The 24607-nt window shown below is 33.9% G+C and overlaps 4 protein-coding genes across 5 annotated transcripts; 1 reads left to right on the top strand and 3 right to left on the bottom strand.

Moving 5' to 3' along the window:
* Positions 1 to 2069: 2069 nt before the first annotated feature.
* On the bottom strand, positions 2070 to 4212 carry LOC125868224 (uncharacterized). The gene is made up of 5 exons (XM_049548857.1): positions 3852 to 4212; positions 3099 to 3171; positions 2802 to 2853; positions 2535 to 2604; positions 2070 to 2344 (listed from the first exon to the last, which is right to left on the bottom strand). Exons 1-5 carry the CDS (start codon positions 4014 to 4016, stop codon positions 2258 to 2260), a joined length of 447 nt encoding a protein of 148 aa, XP_049404814.1. The 5' UTR covers positions 4017 to 4212; the 3' UTR covers positions 2070 to 2257.
* A 746-nt stretch (positions 4213 to 4958) lies between these two features.
* Positions 4959 to 10207, bottom strand: LOC125867560 (pentatricopeptide repeat-containing protein At1g26460, mitochondrial). The gene is made up of 6 exons (XM_049548106.1): positions 9556 to 10207; positions 7190 to 7421; positions 6612 to 7094; positions 6265 to 6471; positions 5656 to 5793; positions 4959 to 5552 (listed from the first exon to the last, which is right to left on the bottom strand). The coding sequence occupies exons 1-6, from the start codon at positions 10158 to 10160 to the stop codon at positions 5364 to 5366; spliced, it is 1854 nt and encodes a 617-aa protein (XP_049404063.1). The 5' UTR covers positions 10161 to 10207; the 3' UTR covers positions 4959 to 5363.
* A 5679-nt stretch (positions 10208 to 15886) lies between these two features.
* On the top strand, positions 15887 to 18951 carry LOC125866944 (PLASMODESMATA CALLOSE-BINDING PROTEIN 3-like). 2 transcript variants are annotated; one of them, XM_049547334.1, is made up of 4 exons: positions 15887 to 16179; positions 16703 to 16948; positions 17046 to 17079; positions 18279 to 18951. In XM_049547334.1, exons 1-4 carry the CDS (start codon positions 16125 to 16127, stop codon positions 18556 to 18558), a joined length of 615 nt encoding a protein of 204 aa, XP_049403291.1. In that variant the 5' UTR covers positions 15887 to 16124; the 3' UTR covers positions 18559 to 18951. The 2 variants fall into 2 exon arrangements, with proteins under 2 accessions (XP_049403291.1, XP_049403293.1); XM_049547336.1 differs by having other exon boundaries at positions 15908 to 16179; positions 18282 to 18951.
* A 680-nt stretch (positions 18952 to 19631) lies between these two features.
* Positions 19632 to 23973, bottom strand: LOC125866943 (uncharacterized). Its single transcript, XM_049547333.1, has 10 exons — positions 23692 to 23973; positions 22416 to 22510; positions 22241 to 22338; positions 22076 to 22125; positions 21510 to 21605; positions 21312 to 21401; positions 21034 to 21126; positions 20813 to 20908; positions 20225 to 20290; positions 19632 to 20119 (listed from the first exon to the last, which is right to left on the bottom strand). The coding sequence occupies exons 1-10, from the start codon at positions 23887 to 23889 to the stop codon at positions 19946 to 19948; spliced, it is 1056 nt and encodes a 351-aa protein (XP_049403290.1). The 5' UTR covers positions 23890 to 23973; the 3' UTR covers positions 19632 to 19945.
* Positions 23974 to 24607: the final 634 nt, after the last annotated feature.

Below are 24607 nucleotides of genomic sequence, written 5' to 3'. Positions count from 1 at the left end.
GAAATTTATTGTAGGCGTCCGTTAAGACCTTATTAATGGCGTAAGTTGGTCTCGAGGGGTAAATGTCTGCATTTTCAAGTTCAAACGAGGCCCACAGTGAGAATGACCAAATTTATCGTTATACGTGTGTTATAGTCTATGAATTTTGGGTGATACGCGATCGTGATGGATTTTCTATCAAAAAATTTTGTGGGCGTCCGTTGAGACGTTATTAATGGCGTGAGTCGGTCTCATGGGGAAACGTCCGTATTTTCAAATTCAAACGAGGCCTAAAGCGGGAATGACCAAATTTACCATTTTACGTATGTTATAATCCATGAATTTTGGGTGATACGTGATTTCGATGGGTTTTGGCCTAATTTATTTAGGGCGTCCGTTAAAACCTTATTAATGGCGTGAGTTGGCCCCGAGGGAAAAACATCCATATTTTCAAGTACAAACGAGGCTCAGAGTAGGAAATACCAAATTTACCATTTTACATGTGTTATAGTCCACAGATTTTGGGTGATACGTGATCCCAACTAGTTTTTGGGTGAATTTTTTTTTTTGGCGTCCCTTAAGACCTTATTAATGGTATAAGTTGGTCCCGATGGGCAAACGTCCGCATTTTCAAGTTCAAAGAAGGCCCACAGAGCGGGAATGACCAAATTTACCATTTTGGGTGTGCTACAGTCCATGCTTACGAACAATTTTTATGAAAAAGAACTTTACAGGACCCTCTGTAATGACATGGAGGAGTGATATGTATAGTTTCAGCATGATCCACTCTTTTTTTGGCATTAAAGAGTCACTAAAATAGAAATAAGGTGATTTTTTCAATCTTTTGTATAGGCTCACCTTGACACGTGCTATTTTTTTTTATCATTTAGAGGCCATTAATCATAATCATGCAATTTTCTTAGTTTTTCGTGTGTTTATTAATGATTTTTTTGGTTATTTGGGTTTCTGGCACTTTTTCTGCAAAACATTTACAGGATCCTCCGTAATGACCTGGGGGGAGCGTAAATATAGTCTTACCATGATCTGCACCATATTTTCAACATTTATGGGTTACTCAACAAGAATTAGGTGATTTTTTCAAATTTTTTTGTGTGTGTTAGTCAATGAATTTTTTAGTGATATGGCTTCTTAGCACTTTTTTAGCGAAACCTTATAGGATCCTCCATAATGACCTACGGAAGTAGTACTAGCCTCACCCTGATCTGCGTCGATCTTTTAGCATTTAGGAGTCACTCAACAAAATTAGACCATTTTCTCAATTTTTGTGTGTTAGTCAATGAATTTTTCGGTGATATGGCTTCTGGACACTATTGTTTCAAAACTTTTACACAATCCTCCATAATGACTTGGGAGACCGATACAGATAGCCTTACTATGATTCACGCCATTTTTTTTAGCATTTAGGACCACTCAATAGGAATTAGGCAATTTTCTCATATTTTCGTGTGTTAGCTAATTAATTTTTTAGTGATATGACTTCTATGCACTTTTTTTGCAAAACCTTTTCAGGATCCTTTGTAACAACCTGAAGAAGTGGTACGTATAGTCTCACCATGATCCACACCATTTTTATAACATTTAGGACCACTCAAAAGGAAGTGGGCGATTTTTTTTATTCTTTTTGTGTATTAGTCAGTAAAATTTTTTTGTGATATGATTTCCACCCTATAGGTAGACTAATTGATTGAGAAGGACAGCAAAGTTCCCTCTAGGATGTAGTGAGAGATCTATTGGTTCCTTGAAACTCTATGCTCATTGACCACTAATTTTTGCCACATGAAAGAAATCTACCATGAAGCTATTTAACCATGTTAGAAAAAAGATAATGGCTGACCTACCACTGTTAAGTAGAAATAAGCTCTCTAGCCATCGAACATTTTGCAGATTCAAAAGGACAACTTGATGCACAAAGCATCTCATGTTCACACAGTCTGTGGAAGGGTGGCACCCAAGGAGCGTGATGTAGACAGCACCTCTTAGCACAAGGGATGTTGATGCTTCACAATATATCAAGTACAGAAAGAGGGTGGGTCGGGGGGGAGGGGGAGTATTCTCTTTGAGAAAATTTGTAAAAAGATCCAACTGTCTATATAAAAGGAAAGCTGAAATCAATTATCAGCATGCATACAGACTTTTCAGTAAGATTAAGATGCAGAATCTCTATGGCATCAAAAAATAATAATGTAACCACCCTGATACTACTATACAAAAACTGCCATATGTGAAAGTTCAATATCCATATCGAATCCAAACTAGTTCAAGGTTCATCCTTCGAGAAATAGCTGTGAGGTAGGCAAAACTCTTCCTCCTGATTTAGGATTTCAGAGTCCTCGTCCTCTGGTTTCTGAAATTAGTAAAAAGAATACAACTATAAGAACACTCATCCCACGTAACTTCTAATTGTGGAGCAGGAAGAATGGCTTAACATATGTAAATATTTCTGCTCAAACAAGCAGCCTGTCAAAATCAATACCGAATAATGGAAAAGTTGTGAAGATTGAAGTTAAATAGAAAGTAAAACCAATAATACATACCACCATATCCAAGTTGTAGAAGCGATCCAGCAGCTTCAAAACTTCATCGGGAGCAAATTGCCTATTGAAGCTGTGACAAAAAAAAATTCAGTGTTGAAAGACAAACGATAAAGTCACATTAAGTTTCTTCACACTCTTAGGTACACTTTTTAAACGTGTCTCAGCGTTCTTATTTCTTTTCTGAGAGTGTTGGCATGAGCTAAGCTCATTCACAAAGCCACAAAATGAAGAGCTAATAAACAAAAAGAACAAACGTAGCCTAGTAACCTTCTACGCAGATGCTCTGTCAAGCCGTATAGGACAAAATGACGATGGATGCCTGCAATAAGAATCAAGGTGAACATGTTAAGCGTCTCTCCCACAGCAACAAGCAAAATTTAATGCAAGTTCCAGATTACACCACGAGTTTCTATCCGCCACATTTTACTGTGAATTTTACTTATGAACTAGACAAACTATGATAAAGTTACCACCTTTCAGCTTTAATAACAGGAAACACAGCAAAACATGAAGAGGAAACATATAAAATGACTAATGACACATAGCACTTCTACAAAATTATACCTCTCAATTTGGCAGGGGGATAGATTTCAAGAGCCTCCAACAATCTTATCTCCAATTCCACCTGTGACTGTTCCTATAGTTCGAAAAATAAACATACCCATAGAAGAAAAGAAACAAAAGAATCCATAAATTCTGTAAAACACATCAACAAGCATATAATTAGTAGCAAAGCCTTTACAAAGGGGATTCAAAATGCAAAGAAACCAAAGGGATTCAACATCTTCTTCTTTATTTATAACCGTGGTGTCCAATAAGCTTTCACATTACTCGACTAATTCCACAGGAACCTGCCACCTCCCACCACCATCAGGTACCAAGTAACTCTATCCACCAAGGCCGACAGATGGGAATTTAAACAAAAGGGATTCAAAAAAAAAAATTCTCTTTTTGATAAAAGTAGTGTCGGAGTCCACTTTCGCGCAACTTGACTAATTCCACCGGATAATTGTCACCTCCCACCAGCAATACGTACTATCAGGTAGGCTGATCCCCACTTTTTGACTCATATTCCTATTAAGAGCAAGACTGAGACTTGTCTATTCCTACTCTCTTTCCCATGGTAACTATATCCGCACAACGCTAGAACAAATGTAAATTTAACTAAAAGGGATTCAACATCTAATATCTAATATAAAAATTTAAACTTGATTGTATAATTTTTGGACGAAGGGGTTTGGTCCGATACCCTACACCATGCATATGAATAAAAACACAAAGGGTACCTATTTTTTTCTTAATTAAGAACAAAAGTACCTTACGAAGAGCAGAAGATGCAGGTTTACAAGGAGAATGAACAGATATTCCATCTTGTTCAGCTTCTTCTCCACCTTCTTCAACTTCTTCTTCTTCTACTACTGTTTCCTTTTCCATTTCTGCTTCTTTCTTCCCTTTGCCACTTGCACCAGTATTCTGCCCCATTTGCTTTTTGGTTCTTGGGATTTTCTGGGTATGGAAAATTTACCACTTTTTTGGAGAATGATCCATGAAAGATTTGATTTTTGATGTAAATTTTTGGTTTCTTGAAGGGGTTTTGATTCAATTTATTGAGAAAAAACTAGGTATTTTCAATTTGTTTGATCTAAAAATCAAGATTCTAGTGGGCTGGTTTTGGGGGTTCTGAATTGTTGGATCAGTTTTGGGCTCTAGAATTCAATAAATATCAAATTAAACTAAATATTAATAAATTAAAATTATTTGATATAGAATAGAAATTTCATGATTAGCTACAGTTTGGAGTATAATTATCATAAATAGCTATAGTTTTCTAATTAAATTTCACAGCTACTGTTTTGGGGTCCACTATATGTGTTAGCTCTAATTTGATGTATCAGCATGGTCGCGCTAGATCTATGTGTACGCTAAATAAATAAATTTCGTTGTATTATTGCATATAGTTACGATTGACTTTATGCTCAGATATAATCATAGAATACATAAAATAAAAAATTGCATAATAAGTGCTTATAAGACAAAATTAGTTAAAATTGGCCCATTCTCAACTTATTTTTTGCAGTTTAAGGAGCATTTTCTTACCAAGGAAATTAATATCAAAGCAAATAATAAGGAAAGCATGACAAAGCATTCTGACAAAAAAGAACAGTAACTACAATAAAATAGGGAGATAATCGAAGAACAAGAGATAGTCAATGATAACATAAATCAGAGGACAAGAAACTAAAGGAAGGATAAACAAGGAGGTTAAAAGGGTAGTAGACAACTTTTTCTCACACCTCAAAATGTAGCAACCAGAAATTCACATGTAAAGATGCTAATCAACTATGGAAGAAACTGAAAAAACAAGAATAAAGCAGAAAATTGCACTTGATGCAAACTGCTTCAGCATGAAGAGTACAGTTTATTAAAAATGAGATGGATCTCATTTCATTAGCAATTCCCTGTCTTTAAAAGCTACCTAATGGGTGGAAAAAAGAATACATAAATATGTTAAACAAGAACCTTCTAACCAGACACCATCCTCCACAGCTCAATACTAACCAGAACTAAGTAATTTACAGCCACTGGTTAGAGGATCGACCCGAGGCATATGAGATGTGACACTGCTAAACTTTGTGACCGCCAACATCAGCACTCAAGTGTCCAACTAGCAGAGGCAAGCTAGAAGAAGAGGAAAAAGAGTGCAACATTCAAATGCTAGAAGCACTGATATTCTAATATTTCATTCCATCAAGTTTCTCAGCAGAAGGGCAAGAAATTTTGAACGGGTGTTGACTATGCATGTGATCTCTAAATCCACTTCAGCACCATCTAACCAGAATATGCCATGTTGTATCTAAGATTAAAGAGCATGTTACGACGATTCTCTGTGCCCATTCGGATGTTAAACTTCTTGGTCAACTCCTCGACTCGATCATCAGATTCATAATCCATCTCTCGAGTACATCGTCTTCGGATCTTTTTCAGCATGTCCTTGGAAGGTTTATACTGGGCATGCACCTGCACATGAAGCCAAAGTATAGCTCCTTAGCTAAAATGACAAGCAGGTTCATTTTGTCACTGATGATTATAATTAATATTGAGAGAGTGAAAGGCAGGTTACCATCTCATCAACTACTGAAAGTGCAGCTTTCGGTTCTCGCTTAATAAGATGAGCATCAACAAGTAGAGAATATGTCATTTCATTTGGCTTCACTCCTAAATCCATAAAGTGCTCATAGACTTTTGTAGCTTCATCCCTCTGCAACAAGAAAAGATATTTTATTAATATTCATATAATCATAGAACAGAAGAAAGGCATCCCATGCAATTATGTGTTCCAATTACTTGTGCATACAAATGAAAGAATGTAGCTTTGAGCTATTATGACAATACTTGAGATAAGAATCTTCAAGATTATCAGTCAGTACTTTTTTTTATGATGAAAAATTCATTTGGAGTGAACCCTTTGGGCCAACCACAGACTTCAAAACTCAGGGATGATGACCCTGCCCCTTGAATTTTAGTTTCACTTGACACGGGGATTGAACTTGTGACGTAAGACACATTTACCAATTAAGCTTAATCCCTGGGGGCTAATTAGTAAAATGACTCCTTCAGATTATTCTCAGTCACATGTTTACTGATGAACAAATAAATAGGATCCAAAGAAATGACCTCTAGGTTGAACCCATACTATGTGCATTCAGATGTTACATTCATTTCTATTTACCTTGCCAAGCTTCCCAAATGCATATATCAGTGCATTGTATGAATGGATATCTGGGGTTAATCCAAAAGTGGATTCAATTGCAGCAAATGTCTGATAAGCACGATCAATATCCCATATATTGGCACAGCCTAAAATTACACAATTGAGTGCAGCAAGAGACTTGAAAGGGGGGTCTGCTCGGCTCAAATTCTCCAGCTGATAGTAAACCTGAAATATTTGGAAGTCAGTGGCAATACTAAGTGTAAGGTGACCCAGGTAGAGAACATCCAACACACTTAAGCAGGTACAGCAAAGTGCTAAGCTGTGAGATATACAGAATTCTTAGTTGGAAGAGAAAGAGAACATACAGAGTCCAAGGTGACAAAACCATTCCTGCAGCAAGCAACAGCCAGTGGATTCAAAGAGGTAAAGGGAGAAAATAGTTCTTCTGCACTCTCTTCTTTAGAACTACTATAAGCTTTCTCAAACTCATGCAGGGTAGCAAAAGCATTCTGCAATTGTCCCAATGACGCGTGGGCATATATCTTCGCAAGGAAAGATTCAGGGTTAGGGATCCTCATTTGCCGTAGTGAGCGCTTAAGGACTTCCCAAGCACCATTGAGGAGTTTCACATTGTATGTTCTACCAGCAGTTCCAAGTGCAGCCACAAGCAGTCCTTCGTCAACACTGAGTAAAACAGGGGGCTTCACAGTCTCACCTCTAACAATCCATTTCACAAAGAACTCCAAGGAAGTAAAAGCTAATTCACTATTATCTGCTTGTAATGCACAATCAGCAAGGTGTGTGCACATGTTCCAAGGTGGCAGCAGACCTTTGTTTTGATCTGTTTTCTGGGAATACCCAAAACAGCGGTATCAAGACTAAAATATATTTCAAATAATAGAAAGTTTCATGGATTGGATGATCTCACCGAAGGGATACATACCTTGCATTTCTCTATTATTGACACCAATGTATCCAGCCTGTTGCTGTAGATACAGCTTCGCACACACTCGTTAAATACATTCATGGATAGCTTATACCCAGATTTTAAGGCTGAATCAATATATTTCAACGCATCATCAATAAGGTTTGCTTTAAATAGCAAGCCAGTAACCAAATCATATGACTCTTCATCAGGCAAAGCTTCTTTAAACTCTACTCCAGTTGCAATCATCCTGGCATAAGTATAACACATGAAATCTATCAAATATCATCAATGCATGACAGAGTACTTGCATGCATGGTGAAAATACATAGTGAACTGTCGCAATCAAAACAAGCTCAATAAACACCACAAGGTTCCTTGTTACTTAGTAAACTTGCTACCCACACTAAACCGAAAGGAGCCAGAGAATTCAAGAATAACCAAGCTGAGAGAAAAGAAGTATAGAAGGGACAAGGAGGAGTAAAGACATGGAAAAATTTTGTTTGCAGCAAGACTAAACTAAAGGAAAATAAAACCCAAATAACAAAGCTATAAATCCAGTAGTAGCTAACAGACAGGAATTTGGACTTTTGCTGCAATGGGAATAGTTTTCGCACGCCTCACTCAGTACATTTAAGAGGCAGCTCCCCACTCTGTTATTTCAAATGTTCATTCTTTTAGTAAGGTTAAGAACCTGATTGGATTGGCTTATGACTTATAAGCCAAAAGCCATAAGTTAGATATGGCTTTTGGCTTATTTTGGTTATTTTGGCTTTGAAACAAGTGCTTATAAGCACTCCTTATTTTACTTAGAGCGCATTTGGATTGGCTTAATTAAAGTAGTTTTAAGTTTCAAATGTCGAAGCTTAATTTATATTGGATGAAAAATAATTATTTGTGATAAGAAAAAGTTAATAGATTAATCAAAGCAAAACAGTTGTTAAGCTAAAATAAGTCAATTTATTGCCTTTGACTCAAAAATACTTAATTTAAAAGTTACTCTGAATTTTGTCAATCCCTCTGAAACTTTTTGAAAAGAACTTAAAGGTTAAAAACACTTTTAATTTTGAGTCCATCCAAACACACTGTTAAACACTACTCCCTCCGTCCACTTTTAACTGTCATGTTGCGCTTTTTGAAAGTCAATTTGACTAATTTTCAAAGTGAAATTAGATTACATTAATTCGATATTTTAAACAAAAAATTTAAATATTCAAAAACTATACGAAAAATACTATAAATTGCGATATTTTGCGTATCAATAGGATGAAAAAATACATCATAAAATGTTAGTCAAAGTATTTATCGTTTGACTCTAAAAAGGAAAACCATGACTATTAAAAAGGGACGGAGGTAGTACAAAACTGCTTAAAAGCTATTTTGGCTTAAAAGAACCTAAAATCTAAGTTGCGCGGACTCTTCACTTTCAATGCCGCACCCGTGTCGGATTCTCCAAAAATACACTACTTTTGGCGAATCCGACACGCACTCCTTGACATTTTTGAAGAGTCCGAGCAACATAGCCTAAAATAAGTCAATCCAAAGAGGCTCTAAATAGAGAAGTTTGATTTGGCAATCGCACCCAGTTAGCGGCTATATCACAACACTGGTTAAATCTGGCAAAGCTTCTTAGTGTGTTATACTGTACACAAATATGAATAAAGGTCAGAAGCATTTTTTGCCTACTATGAAATCTTCCAAGAGAAACACCATACCATAATCCTGGATCACCCTAGCAGCCAACCAAAAGGCCGCAAATGTTAATATCACAACAAATGAAAATGCTATCTCTATGTCAATATACACGCCTTATAAATTCTATATTTCTAATCTATGAATATAAAGGTCTTAAAACTCTCAACGTACTGAATTTCAAGTCTAAGTTTTTCTGTGTTGCATTTCTTTTACTGCAATGAACTTTTCAGCTCAATACTAATCTCAACTAACAGTCTCCAGCTTTAGAAAATATAGTTAAGGCTAACAACAATTTCATATAAATGAACTAACAGTCTCCAACTTTAGAAAATATAATAAAGGCTAACAACAATTTCATATAAATGAACAATAAAGAAAATAAAGGGATCTCCACAATTACATACAAAGTTTTAATTTTTATACTCGGTTAAGTGTAGGTTACTTAATACTAGTAGTTTATAACAAGCATGGATCCATAACCTACAAGTAAAGCAACAACAGTATACTGAAAGGCTACCAGTGTATATAACTTAAATGCATAATATATGCTGTTAAACTTATTCTGTACATTTGCTATTCTTTTGAGCCGAGGTTCTATCCCAAAAAGGTATAGGTGAAGTTTGCGTACATACTACCTATGTTGTACAACAAATATATTCAAAGCTAAGTAATTAGCTCGAAATACGAACCTTTCGAGCAATTTGACAGCTTTATCAGCCCATGACAATGGTTCACCAGATTGAAACATAGCTTTCAAGATCAAATTATGCGAAGCAGTATTAGCAACAAGTCCATACTCCTCCATTTGACTAGCTAATCCCAACAAATCATCAGCAGTAGCACCCATCATCAAATTAGCTCTCAAATAATAATTAAACAGATTCGCATCAGGCTTATTCGGTTTCCCATTTCTATCCAACGACCTAATCCAAAGCTCAAACACCTGTTTCATATCCTCCCACCTCTGCGTCGTCACCCAATCAGCAAACAGATTCATCAAACCTTCCCCATCAAGTGATTCCGACATTGCCTGAATACGCGCAGCTGGCGATTGGCGTAAGAACCCCAAGGGTACAACGGAGGAAGATACAGATTGTGAGGTAGCTGCAAATGGGGATCTCCAGTTTTCATTATAGAGTGGGCTACCGGAGGATGGATTTGGGGGTAGTGGGGTAGTGTTTTCCGGTGGAGTTCCGGCGAGTTGAGGTTCTTGTGAGAGGAAAGGAACGGTTGTGATTGATTTGAAATTTGTAAATTTTCTGATCAACGGTCGTGATCGAATCAGGATCGCCATTATAAGTGTTTTTAAGCTTTTTGGGGAAATAATTTGCTAGGGTTTTAGGATGTTTGTTGAAGAAGAAGAAAAAAAGGTTGGAGGGGTATTGTTGATATTATCTAGAAGTTTAGGGGTAAATATACTGTATTCAATTGTTTTGGGCTGGACTTCTAAATATTGGGCTAGCTGAAATGGGCTTCAAAAAGGCATATGCAAATGAGTGAAGGAGCTAAAGACTTGAAATTATGCTCAACGATCTTAGAAATGAGTGATCTTAAACTTTTGACGTCTGGGCTTGTTCTATGGGTAAATCTTCGGGAATCGTGTGGTAGATAGTAAAGAAACTGCTTATTCATGTGTCAATTCATGTACTACAAATTATACAACATTATACATGTATAATTTATAAGAGAATTGATGTATTTTCTTATTCAGAATAGAAGATGAAATAACTAATATCTACATAATTTTAATCAACTACCAAACAATACCTCTAAGATTTAAAATCAAAATGCTAATCTTGAAGTTTTACTCAAGGGGCAAATAGGATCAAAAGTTTAAGATCATTTTTATAAATCACCCGATGGGATTATACTTAATGTCTCAAAAAAAATGGTGTTTTATAGCCAACAACAATAACCTATCCAGTGGAATCCCACAAATAGAGTTTGGGATAGACAAACTTTATCACTATCTCGTGAAAATAGAGAGATTGTTTTCGAAAGATCATCAGTCTCGTGTTTTATAGCCATATAATACAATTCTTAATATACCTAAATATAATTAAAATTTATAGAAGTGTTTAAAATTTAGTCATTTTGGAATCAAATTTCAAACCTCAAAAGTCTGAAATTTGAATTGTCTTTCCAAAAGTAATTATTCCTTTTATCTTCATGCTTCTGCATTGTACAGAGTTAAATTTCCATGACTTCCCCATCTTCTTTGCTTTCCTGTTCCTACTTTGGATTCACCCTTTCCCAAAAGTGATTAATTCTTTTATCCTTACGTCAATAACAACAATAATATATTCAGTATAATTTTATAAGTGATATCTGAAAAAGATAATGTGTACGTAATCTTATATTACTATCTTGTAAAGATAGAAATGTTATGTGTATGTTAAATAACCTTTTATTAAAGACTTATAATGTAATAGTACTATCATAAAATTTCCATACAATAAATATGAGTTTGATTCTCATTGTTCCTCCTCTTCCACTCATGTAATAATTATTTTTGATTAAATAAACTCGCAACACAGCTTTATTGGAGTCTGATTCTATTGAGGTTCAAATTGAATGGTAAAATGCTGCCTAAAAAAGATAATTTTATGAAATAGATTTGAACTCGAGATCTCGTTATCTCTAATGATTACCTAAAACATTGTTATTGAAATCAAAGTGAGATGCCAATGTAGTAGGAGGTGATTCCATAGAACCAAAAATTGGTGGTTGGACACATAATAGTAGTATTAATCAAGATTCACCCACTCTTATTGGTTGTCCAAACTAAATGAAACATGTGAATGTGATTCTCTAATTGTGATTAATTTAATGTGTGACAAATAATTAAGGGTGTCACCATTTGCTGTATTTAGTGGGTGTAAGGTCACCCCACCCCCATAACCCCTCTTTTTTGCCTTTGCATATATATGTTAAAAGGCAAAGAATATATCAACCGCGTTTGACAATAGTGATGAAGAAAATAACAACTTTTCTTAATTACAAACGAGAATTATGATGGAGTGATAAGTACCTCTTTATTATTAATTAGAGGTTTCAAGTTTCAGTCCCCTTAAGTACAAAATCGCATTTGTTAGGGAGCATTTTATCGTTAATGTGTGACTTCATGGCGTGAATCTGAATTTAGTCAGACTCCAATATGAGTATCAAACAACCAAGTAAAAAACCAATAGACCTTCGTCTCAAAAGAAAAGTACTCAAAGATTTAAAAAAAATTAACGATAATAATATGATAGAAAATTACACAACAAATGAAGCAACATGTACTAATAGAGATCGAAGAATAAGATCTTATGTGAAATACTATTTAATACTTTACTACCAAATAGGAAGAAGATGAAGAGAAAAGAGACTAGTGTCCTACTACTCCCACAAAAAATCCTACAACACTTGGTTACTTATTATCCTTCTATTATAATCATCGATCATATATATTCTTATCTCAAAGTTAACAATAAAAAAAAAGTTTTTTTCCAATTTACCTATAATTAGAAGAAAATTAATAAATGACAAAGCAAGACTTTTATAAAGCACCCCCAAAAAAAGAGAGAATAACAATGATAAAGCTTTTTCTAAAAAAAAACTAGAATAAAGTGAATTATTCATTAAATTAAATAATAAACAAAGATGGTGATAGAATAGATATAATTCATCTCCGTATTTTTTATTAGGTTTTTGAGTTTAAGCCTTGGAATAAAAAACTTTTGACAGAAAACATTACCTCCTTTTAACATGTTTTTACAATATGACTTGAATTAATCAGAATCCTAAAATGGATATGAAATAATATTGAGTGAAAAAATAAAATCAAATAAAAATAACATACTACTTTTCTAATTCTAGATAAATCTTATGCAAATTAAAATCATTTTTATTTTATTCGCTTTTCAGAAAGTGGGTAACATAACAAATTGGCTGGATAGAAGATGAAAAATAAGCTTTTTTGTAAGTGTATTAGAATTCAAATTCTTTTTTCCTTTTTGATAATATTTTATTTGTTTAGTTAATTACTATATAAAATGATTAAAGTTTGCTCATCTTTGACGAAAAAGGGTCCATTCATTTAATTTAATTTGATAATAAATAAATATCTTACTAAAAAATGTCTTCTTCAAATTAATTTGTATATGAGTTGGATATGCCCTTTTTGCTCACGTATATTTTTTCTCCAAAAGAAAATTCCAACAGAAATGATTAGTTCACTTTACAATTTTATATGTTTTTTATCTGTTTTACGACTTGACTAGTTCAAAATCGTTTATGAAATTTCATTTTATATAAAATATAGTCTTTACTAAAGATAATATCATATTTATAGCTCATATATTACTAATTTCTGCTGTTATTGAAGAACATAACTTATTCACCATGGATCAATTGTACCTAATATATATAACACAAAAAACCTATTAAATCTAATAAATATTAAGTTTTGAACTTATAATTTTAGGAGTATAATAAGTTTACTTGCAAAACTTTGAGAAGTTAAACAAACTCTATCAAATTTAAATTTTGAATCAGTTTCTATATAAAATGCTACATTGATATAAAACTTTATGTTTTATACTCTCAAGAGGGACATGAAATAGAATTAAAATTATTGGTGTATGATAATTATAGTGCTTGTGATATTCAATGAAGTAATTTAACCTTCAATTAATTGTTAGATATGTTTTTTAAAGTTATTTTTAGACTATTTTTAAAATTATACTATTGCAACATATAAAATAATAATATAAGCTTTACTTTGGATAGAGTAGTAAGTGTTTTCTAATTCTTAAATCAGATGGCTTTGATCGAGACTCTGCAATTAAGTAATGATTATTTTATTTTATAATAAATATTTTAACAAAAATTTAAATTAGTCGATTTTTGAAGTAAAATCTAGATATCGAGTGAAAAAATAATAATCCAAAAGTTACGTTAATCTTGTGGCTTTCATTTGTTTCGTATTTTTCTTCATGTCTACAATGATGTGTCATTTTCCTTGAACCCATTATTTCTTTAAAAGAATTAAAAGATAGTTGACTAATAAATACAATTATTTGTATTTTTTTTTCTTGCATTTCTCACTTGATATATCACTCCTATAGTTAAATCATTTTATAAAAGTACAATGTTCTATTTGTTATTATAGAAATTTACTTGAAAAACTAATTAAAGATCATATAATAATAATAAAAAAAGTAGATTATTTAATTATATTGTACTAATATTATGTGGGTAGATTCTGAGATTTTCTAGTGCCTCCATTGATATGCCAAGAGACACGTAAGTGCAATATTAAACAGTGACAGCACAACCCTTGTGGGGGCCCTTCTGTTTCATCAAGGTTAATTAGCCTTGGGGACCTCCGCCCATAAAAATAACATATTCAGTATAATTATAAGACAAATGTGAAATCTATTAAGTTTTACATATATCTCATCTTACAAAACAAATATGAAATCTATTAAGTTTTACATATATCTCATCTTACAAGACAAATATGAAATCTATTAAGTTTTACATATATCTCATCTTACGGGTGCGAATCTAGAAGAGAACCTACGAGTTCATAGAACCTAATAGTTTTTATGCATACCTTATACGATCAGATTTCGATGAAATAACAATATTTGTCATTGATATCTTTTTAATTACTATAACATAACGTTGTTATAACATGAAAAAAATAGTTTAAAGTTATTTTAGAGAATAACGATAATAAAAATGTACAATTTTTTTTATCTGATGTTTGATATCAATATTGGAGATCAACTATTTCAAATTTGTGCTACATAGGGCCTTCTTTAAAAGAAATATCTTTACTGAAGACTATTCCACACACAAAACTCGAATTTGATGCGTCTGATTAAAGAAAAACATATATATAAAGTTTTTTGAGACAAAATTATTGAAAATTTTGAGGAAAATATTTTCAATAATTATAAAGCAAAAAAACAAATCTACATATTTGAAGTTTGAACCATGGTTTGGTTAAATTGTAACCATGTAGTTAAGTTTATGACCGTTTGAGAAACAAAGCCACTGACATAATAGTACAGAGTACATACATACAGTCAAATACATGACAAAATGCTTTGGCTTTTGCTGCTCACTTTCCTAAAACACATTACCCCATGCTCTCATTCTTTTATAGAAGTAGTAATTTTAGAATGAAAAATATCATTCTATACGATGTACAAGAATAATATTTAATATGATATATTGATATCAATTATGTTGAAATTATTTATAATTTATATAGTGTTTAATGTAGTAGATTAAAATCCCAAATATGTATTGTATAATTTTAAAGAAATATGTTTGTTTACAAAATATCCTCTACAGGTATGGCTGAAAGGAGGTGAATTTTTTTTAAAGGACGAATATGTCTTTAATCATGTTAATGCTAGTATGAAATAGTTTTGAATCAGGATCGGCTCTTGCCTTTGTAAAATAAGGCTTATGCCTTAGGCCCCCAAATTTTGGAGGCCTCAAATTATTATCAAGAATAAATACGTGTTAAAGTTTTATAGAAAAATTTGATTAATTATGATTTTAAAAAAATATTATTTTACCACTTTAACATCTTTTATACTTTGTTAAAAATAAAAATCAATAGTGAAAATTGTTGAACAAAGTGAATTACAATTTTTTTTTAATTTTAAATTTTAGTTTCAAACATTACAACAAACATATTAAAATGGCGTATACCAAATCATCAACTTTTTGAATCAAATTCTATGATTCTAACTCTTATATTTATTCAATATTTGTCAACTTATTACTTATAAAATTATGTATAACAATTCATATAATAATTATCTCACTGAAAGAATGTTTTTCAATGTTGAGTTGATAAAATCTTACAAATCAATAACTGAAAAATAAATATTGAATAAATATGTATACGAAGTTTGTTTATATTTTAGGTCTCACATTGAAATTTCGCTTTAGGCTCCCAATTACGTTGAAGGACCCTGTTTTGAATGGACGAATAAAAGTGAGCGGAGAGCAATACATATGATTTTATACATATAAAATGCCACCCAAAATTGACATTGAGCCTCCACCTTCCACCTATTTTTCTTGTCTCGAGAGCTCCATATCCCTATAACACACTTTCTCTGTTCCCCTTAAACATCTCTTCTTTCTGCTTCTTCTTTATACTGTTTCACTAGCTTCAACTAACCTTCTTGATTTCTACAGGAAATAGTAATATCTTCATATCTACTTCTTAAAGCTTGGCACAATCATGGCTGCTTTTGTACTTTCTTTAATACTTCTCTTGGCTTTAACTGGTTACTCAAGTAAGCTTGCTTGTTGCTACTTTCACTTCAAGATTCTTCTGTTTTCTGCATTTTTCATATGTTTAGTTGTGTATCCAACAATTTCTTTTGCTGTCTCACTTCAAGATTCTCTTTTTTCTGCATTTTTTCATGTACTTGCCATGGGTTTTCATCAGATTTTGTTCTTTAGTGTGTATCTAACAATTTCTTTTCTTGTGATGAGTTTTTACTAGATGTTGCTCTTAGTAGTGTATCCTACAGTTTCTTATTCAAAGATTGAGTTTTTTTAGCTTTCATACTTAAAGATTCTCTGTCTGTTGCTCTTAATAGTGTATCCAAGAATTTCTTACACGAAGATTGAGTTTTTTTTGCTCTTTCACTTCAAGATTTTACCTTTTCTGCATTTTCATGTGTTTCATCAGAATTTTTTGCTTTTAGTGTTGTATCCAAGAACTTATTATTCAAAGATCCAGTCTTTTTCCTTGAACATTCTTAATGGATTCTCTTTCTTGGGCTGATTTCTTATGGTGGTCTTATTTTCTAGGTGGTGCTAATTACTGTGTGTGCAAAGATGGGGTTGGGGACGCAGTTCTGCAGCACAATATAGACTATGCTTGTGGAAATGGAGCTGATTGTACTGGTATCCTTCAAAATGGTCCTTGCTACAACCCTAATACTATCAAAGATCACTGCTCCTATGCTGTAAATAGCTATTACCAGAGGAAGGCTTCAACTGGTGCTACTTGTGACTTCACTGGATCTGCTACTTTGACTTCAAGTCCACCAGCCTGTAAGTTCTTGAATCAACTTACTTTTCTCCTCTTTTTGTTTCCCCTCTTCTAGTAATACTAATAGTCACTGATATTGTTTCTTTGTTTTATCAACAGCCTCTAGTTCTGCATGTTATCAGACCACAGGAGGGTATGTATTCTTAAAGCTTTGTTATTTGTGATGTGAGATCTTGTATTTTTCTTGCCAATATTGAATGTAGCATCTCTTCAACTTGCATCCAGGAAAATTTTTGTTTCCCCTTAGAACAAAAAATGGTGATATTGCCCTAGATTATAACACAAAAATAGTAGATTTTTGTTCTGCCCCTGTTAGCTTCTCCTTGTAGATCATTCTCAACTTCTTGATCTTGAAAAAGATTGGTTTTTTTCCCCAAGATGTTAGTATAAATATTCACCTACCCTAGGGCTAGTAATATATGGAAGTTAAAACTCAGTTCTCTAGGTAAAAAGGACCCCTAACAGAGGTGCAATTATTAATGCTAGATAAATTTGGCTGTATGAGTGAATGGTTGAAAGCTTTTTCCTAATATAGTGGCATTTTTCTCTGAGGACATGATTAAAGATTGTTGTTAGCTGTCTCTTTTGTTTCTTTTTAACCAAATCTATCAATAGTCATTTTTAGTGTCCTAACCGTGACAATAACTTTCAAACACAAGATGAGTTAGATTTATCATTTATATTCTATCCCCATGTGACCTGTCTTGATGTTGATATATAATCTGTATGTTAATGTTTTATTTGTCACTTTCTTCAATTGTCATAATGAAAGTCTTTTAAGTTGAAATGTGTTTTGCAGCCATGATGCAAATATTTTATAAGAACCAAAGTCCTTTATACCATTTCTCATAATTCATGTAACATGCCTACTCTGGAATATAATACTATAATGACAACAACAGTGTGCTAACTAAGTGTCAATCTCTAGCCAGTTGGAGGCGGTTCCGTCTTAGTTGGACTTTGAATTTCTTTGTAGAACTAATAATTGAATATTGTGGATGGACGGTGTAGTATTGCTCATGTAGTTTCTTGTCCTTTTCTGTTATTATGTGTTGTTTCTTGTACTTCGGCTATCATATTATTTTTGTTTCGTTGTAGTTACTGTTGTTACAGTATTTGTTATTTCTTGTACCTCTGTTACGTCTTCTTTTGGACAATTTTTCCCTTGAGCTTAGGGTCTATCATAAACAGCCTCTCACCTATGAGGTAGGGGTAAGGTCTGCGTAAACTCTACCCTCTCAGATCCCATTTTGCGGGATTATATTAGGTATGCTGTTGCTGTCGTTGTAGTGGTTCTCTCATATTGTTTTTTTTTTTTTTAACTTCAACCAGCAGCACTGGAGGTACCACAACCCCAACTGCACCAGGAACCACAACAAATCCAGGGATTGGAACTGGGACCGGGACCGGGACAGGCACTAGCACTGGCACTAGCACAGGCACAGGAACTAATACAGGTATTAACAACCCAACTTTTGGGCTTGGACCAACAGGAAGTGGTGGCTACAACCCAGATGGCAGTGGCACAGAGGCTCTTCATCAGAACAGAGTTTTTATCACCATGGCACTTTTGTTTACAAGCAGCTTCTTGGTGGTCTGCTTAAGAATTTAAAAAAAAAAGAAGTCTGAATGTGAGGGAGGCAGTGAATGAAAGAACAAAGGTTTTGAGAAGATAATGGACTTTTTGGGCACAAAATATGGGTAGCATTTTTCAATGGTCAGCAGGGGGAGAATCATCTGGACACACACTTCCACTTGGACTTCTTTTTTTGTTATTTACTTCTTGTTCTCTTTATTATCTCCATATGAGTGGACAAAGTTGGAATTATATTCCTTCTTGACGCGGAGATGTGGCTGTTTCTGGGGTAGTATGATGTACCAGTAATGTAGAAGAATCTGATCCCTTCTTTTTAGATTTTTCCTTTTTGTATATCTAGAGAAGTAGAGACATGAAGTATGTATTTTTTATTTTAGAAAATTTTATTAATGAGTACTTGCTACCCTACTCACCATCTCTGATAAATTTAGTGCATCTCTGTATTAAAATATAATTCTTGTAGTTCCCCCACCTGTACATCTGGTAAGTATAATTGAAAACCCAACTTAAAGAAAAGCACAAATAGGGTCAAGTATCCTTGTTGTCAGAGTGAATGGAATCTTGGTTTTTCATAAGGGAATAAACCAAACAAGGGTTTTCTTCCACTTTCTTTGCCACCACCCTTTTGCCTGCCATCATACATAATGAATCAAACAAGTTTTCTTCACACAGTGGTCGATGAAATGAGTGAAAATCATAAAGAGATCAAGAAAGTGGGATGTAATGGTCCATGTAATGAGTAAAAATTATAAGAGATCAAGATTTTGGATCTTGGTGGTCAGAATACTGAAGTGCATGTGCTAGCATGTATCTAGTGTAAGAGTCTTGCACATAACAATTTTTGGCCTTGTTTGGTTTATGCAGGCGAAAAGGGCAAGGTAAAGTGAATCTGGACTAAAAACTTGTTTGGTTTCTTTAAAAAAGAACTTGCTTATAATTGTTTCACTTGGATGGTGACTCCACTGCACATGCATGTGTTTTTTTTATGATATAATAAGGGATAATGACTTGGTAACTACCTTTGAACTTTGTCAAATGCTGCACTTTTGTTGCACAACAAGACATATGTCAACAGCAAATCACATAAATTCATAGTAACTGGTAATTGATATAAAATAAGATTAGCATGTGCTGGAAGAAAAATATACCAGAATCCTAATTCCTAAAGCATTCAGCTAATACTCTGCTCAAGTATTCAGTTTATTACACTTCTCTACTGGTGTTAAAAGCACCAAAGCACCTTTGACAACCGATATGCATGCAATGAGGTTGACGGTGCTCAAAGAATGAGAGCATATTCACCATTGAAACTGGCAAACTAACCTCATCACGAGGTAGAATCAGGAAATCGGATCTTCACACGTGAGATATGCTAACTATCTGCTTGTACAAGTACCAGTAATCAAGATGGAACTGAGATGGTGGAGATCGAGTCCGGATTTGCCCTCTGTGATTGGTTAGGGCGAACAAAGTCTGCTATCAACCTGGAGACAGCATCAGGCTTCTCCACATGAGGGATATGGCCACACTTTGGTATTTGGCGTAGAATTGCATTTGGAAGTTCACAATGCAATCTCTGAAGACATAAAAGTCAATGGACACTTAAGTAACACTCAGTGTACTAAATATATGGATGCTAGGAGCTAAAGGTTTAGTGATCCAAAGTTTGAAAGAAACATACCACTGCAAGCTTGTTGTCAATAATCTGATCATCTTCACCCCAAATTATCAGTGTTTTCTGCTTGACCTGTAAAACAGGAGTCCTAGCATGAGAATGCTGTACAATTTTCCATTGTGACAAGACCGAAACCAGTAGACAACATAGAAAATGAAGCTACAGTTAGAAATGCCATGTAACAGCAGAATCAGAAGCAAGTTGAATCAATCAGCCTCAAGATCACACTAGTTTACATACCACGTGAATGATTTTAATGACGTCTAAAGCTAATAGGTTTGTAACTCCAAGAGATGTTTGCAGTTAAAACTTATGGCATATCACTTTATGCCATCTCTCTTATTTAAACAAATTTTTCAAAACTAGAACAGTGTCCAGGGGTTCCTGTATTTAGACTCCAACAATCGCATGTTAAGATGAAACTAGTAAGATTAAACTCAATATTGCTAGTGTCCATAATCAAATCATGCCTATTAAATACAGCAAGATAATGCTGTTTGATACTAGAGTCTATGCCAAAAAAAGTGACAAAAGGTCACAAAAGGCATGTATATTTAGGAAAAACTTGAGAAAATTTAGTAAATCTGCACGTACATGTTCTATCTGAGAAATGACATTGTAACCTCCACTGATCATGAAATTCACCAATGCATCCTCCCACCAAGGTAATGAACAATGTAAGCGGCCAATCTGGATAGAAAACCAGATAATCAGAAGTGTAAAACAAAAAGAATAAAAATATGCCAGAAGCACATTTTGCATATCTGATCTCCATGACTTTAAGGTTTTTAAAAAGATCAAAGGGTCAAACTTACATTAGTCCAGTCTATGCAGGTACTAAATGGTAAGCCATTGAAAGCTAATGAAATTGCATATAAGCGAAGTGGGAGACTTTTCAACAAGTAAACCTGCAGCAGGTTGTTTCTCATTAACAATTAGGCAAAAGTTTCTCTTCCTTACTTGTAGAGTTTGCTAATCAGAAACCAAGTTGTTAATAAACTACACATTATAACATATATGTTATGTTACATAAAACAATCCAATCTGGCATAGAATGTATCCTTTGTTTTAAGAGGAATAGGAGGTAACTCACCCCAGCATAAGCTACTGCTTTGGGTAAGGTTGCAAGGTTTCCTGTACCTTCCGCGTAAACACTTGCATCAATTAAAACCAGCCTATCAACCTGATAAAGTAAAAGCTACTTGAAGTAAGCATAAAATAGTACCTTCTTCATACAAGAAAGTACTCTACAACATCTGAACAGGGATCCTAAGTTACCGAATGAACTTACAGCTTCTGGATATTTAACAGAAAAGTCAATAGCAACAGCAGATCCAAGACTAGGTCCAACAAGTACCATTGGCCTCTTGATGTGGGTAGACCACAGCTGAAAGACAAGCGAGACAGAGAATTTTCAAAACATGCAAATTGAAAATTCTTTAAGAAATTTAATACCCTAGTAATTCTTCAACATAGTCTTAAGGCCAGGCCAGGAAGATCTGCCTGGCCCTTATCACACTTCTAACGGTTTCTACAGCTAGACAAAGAAACACTACTTCAGTATTTTTGTAGTGTAGAGCTGTGCCAAGTAAGCAAGGATGCCCCTTTTTAATGCCTCATAACTGTAATATCATACCACTGCACAATGAGGCATAACTGTGTACGTGACCCTGCATACTAAGTAATATAGTTACACTACTAGGAAAAAAAATGATTGTGAGATTTACCTTAATTTTGAACTTAGATATGTAACTTCACATTTATTAGAATGTGTAATGAAAGTTGAAAGATACTAATTCCAACCTTTCAAGTTTGTATGCACTAGATTAGAACTTATATTCCGGAATCAGTACGTACCTGGTAAAAATGATCACGCTTGGAAGCTACATCACATGATGGAAGCCTTCCTTAAATATCACAGGAAACAAAAAATACAAACCATGAGCAAGTCTTTGTTTTTGTTTGCAGAATCTTTTTGAAAAATAAAAAACTGAGAAAAAGCTAGAACAAGATATAACATACCTAAATCAGAGAAACCCCATCCAAGGATATCAATTGCCCATGTCTCCAATCCAGCATCCTCAAGCATCGGAAGAGTGTACCTCCACTCTAAACATGAGCTGAACAATGAGGCATAATGAACAACAGGCACAGCAAGAGAAAGTGATCAAAATTAAAAGCTTAGCATGAGGCACACCTATCAAATCCATGGAGAAGCACAACTGGATTGGCCTCTGTCTGTTCTTTTGGCTTCACACAACTACTCATGACACATCCCTTCGATAAGTTTACCTAAAATGAACCAGCAATGAAGCTGGACCATCAAACAAAGGTAGTAACCAGAATTTTATAAAGAAAGAGTTTAATTGATTCGATCCAGTGCAATATATCTAGATATGTGACTTTGTTAGGATTATAAAACAGAATACATAAAAGAAGAATGATTAAGTTGCATATGATGAGTGGACACCTCTATGACAGCGGGTACACTACTGCAATGGGTGCACTCACACCCGCTCCATTCTGTTCCAAGTGTGTGTGTGAACAGGGAAATACTTATAAAAGATATATTCATTCTAAGTCAGCACACATCGTCACAAAGTAGTGTGTCCAGCAGTAGTCAGCACCCAAAGTCTTAAAATCATGGATCCGCCTCTATAAAATATATTCCTTGCTTCCCAAATATATGATACTCTTTCCATTTTTAGGATGTCCTGAAATGTTGGATACCATGCCCACTTCTATACTGCTTTCAAGAAATAAAGTTCATTGAACCATCCATATTATAGACTTGGATGTTATCTCTATAAAAATAACTTTTTAACAATTACTAAATTATTTTCTTGCACAAATTAACATCTTCAGATTCTAGGTTCAATTAAATACCGTCATATAAAATGAGCTGGAAAGAAAACAACTTAAGAAGATCAAAAAAGTGAAAATAAGAGTTTTCTTGTTTCTTGTAATCTAATCCATATCTAACATCCACATGCAGAGACATAAAAATAACCCTTGTAGCTGCAATGAGTACCTGCATCCATGCACAGATCTTGTACTACTGATTTTTGGTTCAAAACCACTACTTCCGTTTCAAAAAGAATATTTCTTTCCTCTTTTAGGAACACTTTAATTTCAACTTTAAACGTGGCATGTTAAGAACCATAAGATTAAATGACATTTTTTGTACATTCAACATATCTTTAGCTTAAAACCACAAGATTCAAAAACATTCTTCACTTAGTTATTGCGAATTTTCTACCTATGTGGTAATATAATATTAGTCCAAAAGAACAAAACTTTACTCATCAGAACAGAACCCATCTCATAAAAAGTAGAGAATTTTCCCCCAATTGAATCTCAATTCTTCATGCACTTTGAAATTCTACCCCTTGCTTCCTCAACAACCAATGAGAAAACACATAAAACTATCTAGAAATTAACCCCAAAAAAGACGGTAGCAATAGAAAACTTACTGGTATTCTCTCAATTCGTGAAGCCAGCTTTCTAGCATAAGGGTCTTTGATATTCTCGACTTGTTTAGGAAGAAAATCCGGAAATTCACCTGCCCAGATCGTTAAACGCCTCGAATTCGAGCATTTGAAATTGGTTCCAGTTAGTAGAATTGCTGGCGGAGGAGCACCACCGGTTCCGGCAGAGAAAAATGTCAGCATATTCTTTGGTTCTCACTCCCTCAGCCGTGCACGGTGGCCACCGGTTTTTCTACTACTCATACTGAGAAGAGAAAAAACTCCAAATGGCGCCCATATAATATTTATCCAATCATGTGGCACCAAGATGACGCAAACATTTATTTACAAAACGAACATAAAAATATTTATATGAATAAGAAGCTTTAGAATATTTTGATACGTTAGTTATAAACTATAATTAGCTTATAATAAGAGTTCAAAAATTAATTAATTTTTATAAATTGTGAAATTTTAATGTTTATAAATAAAAATTTAACTTTATCATAAGTTAGTTTTTTTGTAGCAATTTTCGTGAAGACTCCTCTCCCTTCGTTAGTAATAGGATTTAAGTGGTCGTGTAGTTTCTTTTTCTTCAATATGGAGTAATATATGTTGCTTTATCGACTTTTTGTCTTGACATTTACTATCATATTTTTCTTGCATCTCTCTAAGTAACTTTTCTTTTGAATTAAGAATCTATCGTAAATAGTATCTTTATCTTCATTTGCTTTCTATTTGATACTTCGTTGTCATATTCTTCTAATAACCCTGCTCCATGTAACTGCTCTTTGAGCTGAGGATATATCGGAAACAAACTCTCTACCCACAAAGGTATGACATATAATTGTACAACTTACCCTCTCCATTGGTGGGATTGTACCGAGTATGTTGTTGTTGTAACTAGTAAATGACATCAAAT

This window comes from Solanum stenotomum, chromosome 6 (assembly GCF_019186545.1).
Source record: "Solanum stenotomum isolate F172 chromosome 6, ASM1918654v1, whole genome shotgun sequence".
NCBI lineage: Eukaryota > Viridiplantae > Streptophyta > Magnoliopsida > Solanales > Solanaceae > Solanum > Solanum stenotomum.
The sequence above is the reverse complement of the archived record's forward strand: the minus strand, read 5'-3'. Positions and strand labels throughout refer to the sequence as shown.

Excerpts from the sequence above, each read along its gene's own strand:
- LOC125866944 (XM_049547334.1), top strand. The coding sequence starts at position 16,125 with ATGGCTGCTTTTGTACTTTCTTTAATACTTCTCTTGGCTTTAACTGGT. Across the intron at positions 16,949-17,045 it reads GACTTCAAGTCCACCAGCCT|CCTCTAGTTCTGCATGTTAT; the intron begins GTAAGTTCTTGA and ends TTTTATCAACAG. Across the intron at positions 17,080-18,278 it reads TGTTATCAGACCACAGGAGG|CAGCACTGGAGGTACCACAA; the intron begins GTATGTATTCTT and ends AACTTCAACCAG.
- LOC125867560 (XM_049548106.1), bottom strand. The coding sequence starts at position 10,160 with ATGGCGATCCTGATTCGATCACGACCGTTGATCAGAAAATTTACAAAT. Across the intron at positions 6,472-6,611 it reads GTTTTGTCACCTTGGACTCT|GTTTACTATCAGCTGGAGAA; the intron begins GTATGTTCTCTT and ends CAAATATTTCAG. Across the intron at positions 5,794-6,264 it reads CATTTGGGAAGCTTGGCAAG|AGGGATGAAGCTACAAAAGT; the intron begins GTAAATAGAAAT and ends TTCTTGTTGCAG.
- LOC125868224 (XM_049548857.1), bottom strand. The coding sequence starts at position 4,016 with ATGGGGCAGAATACTGGTGCAAGTGGCAAAGGGAAGAAAGAAGCAGAA. Across the intron at positions 3,172-3,851 it reads CATCTTCTGCTCTTCGTAAG|GAACAGTCACAGGTGGAATT; the intron begins GTACTTTTGTTC and ends TTCGAACTATAG. Across the intron at positions 2,605-2,801 it reads ACAGAGCATCTGCGTAGAAG|CTTCAATAGGCAATTTGCTC; the intron begins GTTACTAGGCTA and ends TTTTTGTCACAG.
- LOC125866943 (XM_049547333.1), bottom strand. The coding sequence starts at position 23,889 with ATGCTGACATTTTTCTCTGCCGGAACCGGTGGTGCTCCTCCGCCAGCA. Across the intron at positions 22,511-23,691 it reads CACGAATTGAGAGAATACCA|GTAAACTTATCGAAGGGATG; the intron begins GTAAGTTTTCTA and ends GGTTCATTTTAG. Across the intron at positions 20,909-21,033 it reads CCTGCATAGACTGGACTAAT|ATTGGCCGCTTACATTGTTC; the intron begins GTAAGTTTGACC and ends TTTTCTATCCAG.